Raw genomic sequence first — 8,679 nt, forward strand, 5'->3', positions numbered from 1 at the left:
ATGCATAATCTCATAGACTAAGGTAAAATACAGATATCAAAGGTATGAAGATATAATATGACACTAGTGTGTTGCTACTAATATGCTTTAAGTCCTAAAAAAAAAAAAAGGAAAAAAAATTACTTATCCAATCCTATTCATCCTGTTTGTGAATCAGCCTGAACTTTGACATTTGGATTAATGCTTCAGGACTGCATCTGGCCCTATGGCCATTCCGTTCCTCTCCCTAAGGGGTCATACGTCGAGGACGACTTTTCTTAAGTAAGGGGGTTTGTGGTGTCCCAGTACAGGACCTTGTCATGTTCCTGCTTTAAGTCCCCTCAGGACGTCCCTACAGTCCATAGGGCTCTCCTGTAGGGCTTCACTCCTTACTCATCAGTCCTTGCCTTATATAAATTAATTATAAGTGTATTGTACATATTGTTCATTACGTATAAAGGTTGTACAAATGTATAACATGTATAGGACCTTCCTGTGTCATGTGATACTGTTATGTGATGTACCCAGAGTTCCCTGGGTACAGGACCTCCTGGCTTGGCAACCAATGGGATTAGTCCAGCCCCCCTAGTATATAAGGGGCTGTAGTCTGTAAATTATCTTCTCTCTTGGGACTTGCACAGAAACCAAGCACAATCAGCATATACTAAATTCCTCTCAACTAGGCCAAAGCCTAAGGAATCCGCAGCCACTAAAAACGTGAGTTACCAAGCTCTATCTACAATTCCTAGTAACTTGCAGTCCCAGCCAGCCTGTGAGGTATCCTGCATCCCGGTTGCCTCTTGAGAGACTGCATAACTGTAAAGACTGTTCTATAAGAAGTTTAAGTAAAAGTTCCAGTTATTTGCACAATTCCTGCTATAGACATACCATTATTTTCTGCCAGTTGTCGACAGGGCCTTCTATACAAAACAACCGCATCCTGGCGTCACAACAAATCAGGGGTTAATATCACCTTACCCTACAGGGTTAATACCACCAGACCCTGCAAACACTGTTGCAACACCCCAGACACCACATCTCTCTCTCTCTCTCTCTCTCTCTCTCTCTCTCTCTCTCTCTCTCTCTCTCTCTCTCTCTCTCTCTCTCTCTCTCTCTCTCTCTCTCTCTCTCTCTCTCTCTCTCTCTCTCTCTCTCTCTCTCTCTCTCTCTCTATCTATATATATATATCTCTCTATATATATCTATATATATATATATCTATCTATATATATATATCTAGATCTATCTATATATATATATCTATATCTATCTATCTATATATATATATATATCTATATATATATATATATATATATATATATATATATATCTATATATATTCTGGTATCATTTACTTTCCCACCAAATAGCGCAGCGCTGCGTCTTTAAGAGATGAGTGGGGGGTGTGTTCTGTTTAGTGACGTCACGGAGCTCCTCCTATACCCCGCCCCCCTCCGCCGCTTGCTCAGTCCCGGCAGCTGAGCTGTAGAGGAGCGGAGCTGAGGGGCAGAAGGAGCCGGAGTCTCCCGCACAGTGCACCCGCCTGTCCCCTCTCATCTTCCCCGGAGACTGAAGAACTTGCTCGGACGGAGAAGCCCTCAGCGGGCGGCGGTAACTTCTCCAGCCGGGCTCGTCATGGCTTCGTCCTTGGTGGGCAGCCGGGCGGTGTAGAGGCGCTGGAGGGGCCGGGGGATGTGCAGGAGCCGTCCCTGAGCGCTGCGGACAGCTCGGCTCTCCCTCCATTCCCGCCTGTGGTTCCCGTTCATGCTCTGCGCTCTGTACGCTGCAACCGGCTGAGCCTGGACACAGTATGGCGGGGAAAGCGGCTGCCCCGGGCACCGGGATCCTGCTGGTCACGGCCAACGTCGGGACTCTGTTCGATGATGTGAGTAGTAGTACCGGGGTGACTGCTGTGTATGTGGGGCTGAGGCATTGGGTGTCATGGGAGACCTAAATATGAGGGGACCAGGGTGACACCTCACCTGTCACCGCGCTGATGGCTGCTGACACTCCGGGGACAATGTTACAAAAAGTATCAGACTGCTCGGAAGTAGATACAGCAGAGGTGATATCCGAACACAGGGGTCTCCTGGGGCTTCCTAACTTTAGCGGAACTACAACTCCCAGTATGCCCTGACAGTGGAAAAATGCTGGGAGTTGTAGTTCTGCAAAAGCTAGAGAGCTGCTTGTTAGGGCAGCAAACATGTTGCTCTTTATATTGCAAAACAATTCCCAGCATGCTGACAGGGAGGATGTGCTGGGAGTTGTAGTTTTGCAACAGCTGGAAGGGTCATAGGATGGAGTTTTCTACCCTGACCTGTGACACTCTGTTTCCCCCCACCAGGGTGTCTCCAGCTGTTTCAAAACTACAACTCCCAGTATACCTTGACAGTGGGAACATGCTGGGAGTTGTAGTTCTGCAAAAGCTAGAGAACTGCGTGTTAGGGCAGCAAACATTTTGCTCTTTATGTTGCAAAACAACTCCCAGCATGCTCTGACAGGTAGGACATGCTGGGAGTTGTAGTTTTGCAACAGCAGGAGACACCCTGGTGGGGAAACACTGCTCTATATATTGCAAAACTAAGACTCCCAGCATGTCCTCGCTGTCGGAACATGTTGTGAGTTGTAGTTCTGCAAAATGTCACACTCTACATATTGCAAAACTACAACTCCCATGATGTCCTGACAGCGAGGACATGCTGGGAGTTGTAGTCTTGCTATGGATGCAGAGCCATAGGTTGACGATCACTGTCCTAAAGGGATGCTTTCCTGCTGTTGCAAAACTTTAACTCCCAGCATGCCTGGACAGTGGGGACATGCTGGGAGTTGTAGTTGTGCAACCGCTGAAGGGTCATAGGTTGGGGATTGGTGCCCTAACGTTGCTCTCTGTTGGAAAACTAAAACTCTCAGCATGCTCTGACAGCAAGGACATGCAGGGGGTTGTAGTCTCATGACAGCTGCAGAGCTACAGGCTGGAGATGGCTGCCCAATGTCATGTTCTCCTGCTGTTGCATAAGTACAACTCCTTGCATGCTGGGAGTTGTAGTCCTCCAACAGCTGCAGAGCCACAGGTTGAAGATCTCTTCCCTAACCTGTGGCTCTTGAGCTGTTGCAAAACTGATGCAGACTTGAAAATTCAAGTTGACTTCAATGGGAGAATCAAGTGAGATGTCTTTTGGGTTGTTGTTGTGTTTATTAGAGATGAGCGAACTTACAGTAAATTCGATTCATCAAGAACTTCTCGGCTCGGCAGTTGATGTCTTATCCAGCATAAATTAGTTCAGCTTTAAGGTGCTCCCGTGGGCTGGAAAAGGTGGATACAGTCCTAGGAGACTCTTTCCTAGGACTGTATCCACCTTTTCCAGCCCACCGGAGCACCGGAAAGCTGAACTAATTTATGCAGGATAAATCATCAACTGCCGAGCCGAGAAGTTCGTGACGAATCGAATTTACTGTAAGTTCGCTCATCTCTATTTTTTATTTATTTTTTATTTTTTCCCCTCTCATTGATGTAAACGGGAGATGGGTTTTAATGCTTTAAAAAAAAAAAAAAAAAAAAAAATCAAGGGTTTTGCATCCACACCTGCACTGAAACGTCTCTGTGAACATGATCTTGGGTTATATTCACACAAGACAGATATGTTGTGTATCTTCCAAATAAATTTAAATAGGGGAGTCAATTGGCAATGTATCTGCTGCTTGTGAACATTAGGATGGCACCTATGGCATGACCCTTGTGCCTGCTTGTTCTGTACACTGTGCGACTACATAACTGTGCGCTGTGTAAATGCAGAATATGCGATCACGGTAAACTTGTGGTTAAAGGACTGTATTGGCATGGTGTTTCCCCAACTAGGGATCCTGTAGTTGTCTACAAAACTACAACTCCCAGCATGCCCGGACAGCCAAAGGGCTGTCCGGGCATACTGGAAGTTGTAGTTTTGCAACAGCTTGAAGCGTCCTGGTTGGGAAAACATTGTTAGGCTGGGTTCACACCACGTTTTGTTAAATACGGCTGGGAGGAGGGGGGGGCGGGGCTTAATTGCGGCGCCCGCACTCTACCGTATTTGGGAACCGTATTTAATGCATGCCTATGAGCCGACCGGAGTGAACCGCAGCCAACCGGAGGCTGCGGTTCACTCCGGTCGGCTCATAGGCATGCATTAAATACAGTTCCCGAATACGGCTGAGTGCGGGCGCCGCAATTAAGCCCCGCCCCCCCCTCCTCCCAGCCCTATACGGGAGCCGTACTTAACAAAACGTGGTGTGAACCCAGCCTTAGGCTGGATTCACATCACGTTTTTGCCATGCTGTTTTCAATCCGTTTTTCTAAAGAAAACCGTATGGCAAAAAAAACGGATGGAACAGTATGGGAAAAAGTAAACTGTATGCGTTTTGAAAAGTGCATACAGTTCCATCCGTTTTTATAGAAAATAAATTAAATAAATGGACGTCAATGGGAAACGTGATGTGAACCCAGCCTTGGTGGTCTACAGGTGTCTATAGGTTTCAGCGTGGCGAGGGGCATTACAAGTGCAGCACTTATAATTCAGGTATCGGCTCTTCAGTCCTTGCAGAACTACAACTCCCAGCATGCACTTGCAGACTTTGGCTCTCCAGGCATGCTGGGAGTTGCAGTTTTGCAGCAACTGGTTTAGGATTTGAATGGGTAACAATTGTTACGTTTTGGGTCTCATTGTGAGACAAAATAACAATTTTGCAGATATGATTCCTTGTTAGATCTGATGATAAAACAAAAGAAATGAAACTAAATATCAATCTTTGGTCTCCCTCAGCATTGAACATAACCTGTATAGATGTTATATTTTACCTGTGGAAGTGATACATTGTTTCTGGCAGTACGGTTCTTGCTTCAGTGTATAGTAAACATCAATGGAGATGCAGTGTTTCCTATTATGTGAATCATTTCCGTGGGAATTGTATTTATGTCTCTTTCCTGGGAAAAAATAAATAGTTATGGTCGTGATATCTTGGCAAAGTCTTATTGATTTGATAGGTCATCAATAAGGCTCAACCTCTGGGAGTGTATGGTGGAATCTCCCAACAGATCCTGGATTTAGGGCAGCTTCCCATACAGTGATTAGGCTAAGTTTTCACTTGTTGCATGTTTATTTATTTTTATTTTTTTATTTTTTATTTATTATTTTTTAACTCCACTAAAAATGCACCAAAATATGCTGCACAACGCTTTTTAGGCCAGATGTTGCCTAAAAGTCAGTAGGGATTTATGATATTCCATAGCCACTTTTTTGGTGTGTTTTTTTTTTTATTTTATTTTTATTTTTTTATTCTGTGACTTTGGGCTCAGTGGCAGTTTTCAAAAATCGCAGCATGTTGGCATTATCTGTCTTCTCCCTCCCCCCCCCCCCCCCCCCAATTTCTTCAATAAATAATGAAGTCACATGACTTGTCATGATAAAAATGCCAAAGGAAGAAAATACCAAGACTATAAAGCCCCAAACTGCATCTTGGGAGTGCAAAGTAACGGCAGTTTTTCTGTTTTTTTTTTTTTTTTTTTTCCAAAACGCCAAGTGGAAACCAAGCCTAAAGGCTGCTGTGCGCATTAATGGAAAGTCTCCTGAACCATGTTCATTGTGGCCAGCTGACTGTCGAATGCAGTGTTTTATTTGTGTGCCTCCGGCTGTTGCAAAACTTAGACTACCAGGATGTCCACAAAATATGCTTGGAGTTGTAGCTTTGCAACCGCTGAAGGCACACCGGCCTTATGTTTGGAGGCCTGCGGAGAGATGATACTGAGGGAGAGAAGGATCTGGCCTGCTGGGTTTTCAGTCTGGCAGTAGCATACCTCCCTCCTATAATACATGAGTGCTTATGAAGTAAATGGTAGAGGCTATTGGAGGTGTACGGGCACCTTAAGCTGTAGTAGTGTGGGGGATACCAGTATTTGGAACTCCATGGGTCAGACCTTATTGGCTTATCTGTTTGACATGTATGGTGTCTGAGTTGTTTTGCTTCTTTCATTTATCCAAAGACCACCTGCTTTAGGTTCCCCCAAAAAAGAACCCTATAGTTCACATGCACTAAAACATCCAATAAGTTGCATTGTATTCTACATAAGTACTGCAGTAGTGGATTATAGCACAATGATTTTAGCAGTGTTACTATAGGTATTTAGTATTCTTTTTGCCCGGTGCTGGTCAGATCACAGTATCATTAGAGCTGTCGGTCATGCGTCTGCGGTCCACGTAGTCATATTAGGGGTTCAGAACACAGTTAACTACCCGGATCCCCTCCAACAGGTTTCACTACATTTTTATAGATTTCGGAAACTGAATGCCCACTGTCTCTTGATAAAACCGCAGTCTCGTAATGAAACCTATCAAACGTTTGCAAGACTAGTATGTTTCGTGTTTCTTATTAGGTCAGCCTATTGGACGCATGCATTGTATGTATTGCCTCAGACAGAAGGCTGCAACATATTCCACCATATAAAGATAAATATTATTGACACCATTTATGTTTCAGTAAACAATTATTGATGCCTCCATGTATATAGCAGAGTAACTTTGCACAGTAACTTTGTATTCTGGAACGGTGTGTTAAAGTATTTTTGTTCGAATTAACTTTGCATTCTATGGGATTTTTTTCTCTCCTCGCCTTTACTTGTGGACTGGTGATGAATATTGTTGCTATTATATTGTTTAGTGAATATCACACTATATAAGCATACAAAGGCATGTGTCACACACTGACTACCATTGTAAAATATACAGTGCTGTAGGCTTAGTAAAACATATTCCATGCAACACTTTAGTACAGATGTTTATCCGGACACTCATTTGGTCTCTGTTTACAGTGTATATATGCACCTCCAGTTATCACTGCAGCAGTGTGTCCCACAAAGATTCACAGTTACCTAGGAAGCCAGACTTTTCGACATTGGAATCCTCTCCGACAATATTCGCCAATTTTACGGAGTAGTGGAAGCATGGAATGGCCTTCCTGCAGAAGCGGTGGCTGAAAATACAGAGGAGGAGTTTAAAGGAGTACTCCGCTGCTCAGCGTTTGGAACGAACTGTTCCGAACACTGGAGTCAGCACCGAGCTCGTGACATCATAGTCCCGCCCACATGTTACACCCCGCCCCCTCAATGCAAGTCTATGGGAGGGGGCATGACAGCTGGTGACATCATGAGGGGCGGGGCTGACGTCACGAGCTCCAGCGTTCGGAACAGTTTGTTCCAAACGCTGAGCAGCTGAGTACCCCTTTTAAGCATGCATGGGATAGGTGTCAGGCTATCCTTTCCTTCATATAAGATAGGGCCAGGGACTGTTCAGGATATTGGGTAGACTAGATGGGCCGAATGGTTCTTATCTATTGACACATCCTATGTTTCTATGTTAAAATAGAAGACTTCTGCATCGGCGAGAACCCTAAAATGCTGCCCACACGTTGTAGTTGTTTCTGAATTGTTTGCTTATAGAACAGAAAGCTACAAGCTACTTTGCTAAAGCTGCAATAAATCTGATGTCTCTTTTCCCTAATCACTCCTGTCATATACCGTATTTTTCGCCATATAAGATGCACTTTTTCTGTGTATTTGGTGCGTCTTAAACGGCAAATACACATTAAAACCTGTCCTATTGCGGCGGTCCATGCAGCAATCAATGGCTGGGACCCACGGCTAATACAGAACATCACCGATCTCGGTGATGCCCTGTATTAACCCTTCAGAAGCGGCGATCAAAGCTGACTGCCGCGTCTGAAGGGAAAGTGACACTAACCCGGCTGCTCAGTCGGGCTGTTCGGGACCGCCGTGGTGAAATCGCGGCGTCCCGAACAGCTTACAGGACAACGGTAGGGACCTTACCTGCCTCCTCGGTGTCTTCTCCAGGCCGGGATTCCCTGCATGGCCGGCACTCTCCTTTATCGTTCCGCACGCCGTCCCATCATCCAATAGGAGCGGCGTGCGTAGCGACGTGATGCCCGCGATAGAGAGCGAGGATACCCGTCAGCAGACACGTTCCGTATCGACTTGGACACCCCGGGGACGCGGTGACAGCGATGGAGGGCGACATCCAGGGCAGCGGTGACGGGTCCGGAGCAGCAGGGACACGTGAGTACTACCTCCTATGGTCTATTGCAGTGGTCTTTAACCTGCGGACCTCCAGATGTTGCAAAACTACAACTCCTGGCATGCCTGGACAGCCAACGGCTGTCCGGGCATGCTGGTAGTTGTAGTTTTGCAACATCTGGAGATCCGCAGGTTGAAGGTTCAGAATCTTTTTTTTTTTTTTTTTTTTTTCTTCTAGATTTTCATTCTTTAAAATTGGGTGCGTCTTTTATGCCGGAGCGTCTTATATGGCGAAAAATACGGTATAATGTAAGAACGAGCCTCTCTACAGGTCCTCAGAAGGTATGAGCAGGTGCAGTTACATCTTAGGCTGGGTTCACACTACAATTTTCAAATAGGGTAACCGTATACGGTTTTCCGCAAAAACTGTATACGACCGTATCCGAAACCGTATGCATAGAGAATGCATTGTAAACTGTATTCCAAATGTTGTGTACTGTTGCATCCATTTTGCCTTGGATACGGTTTTGCCAATTTTTCAACTGTAGGCAAAAACGCTGTCTATCACGTTTTTGCCTCCAGTTGGAAAACCGCATGTGGTTCTTTTAACATTGTTGTCTATGAGAACTGTACACAGAATTTCA

The 8,679-nt window shown here is 45.2% G+C and overlaps 1 protein-coding gene across 2 annotated transcripts in view; it reads left to right on the top strand.

Moving 5' to 3' along the window:
* Positions 1–1,436: 1,436 nt before the first annotated feature.
* The window catches only part of INPP5A (inositol polyphosphate-5-phosphatase A), a 468,069-nt gene continuing 460,826 nt past the window's right edge, over positions 1,437–8,679 (top strand). For both annotated transcript variants that reach the window (XM_056529200.1, XM_056529199.1), the window contains exon 1: positions 1,437–1,864. In XM_056529200.1, the coding sequence (XP_056385175.1) occupies positions 1,790–1,864 (75 nt within the window). In that variant the 5' untranslated portion in view covers positions 1,437–1,789. The remainder of the gene's footprint in view (positions 1,865–8,679) is intronic.

The sequence above is a fragment of the Hyla sarda genome, chromosome 7, assembly GCF_029499605.1.
Source record: "Hyla sarda isolate aHylSar1 chromosome 7, aHylSar1.hap1, whole genome shotgun sequence".
In the NCBI taxonomy this organism is placed as follows: Eukaryota; Metazoa; Chordata; class Amphibia; order Anura; family Hylidae; genus Hyla; species Hyla sarda.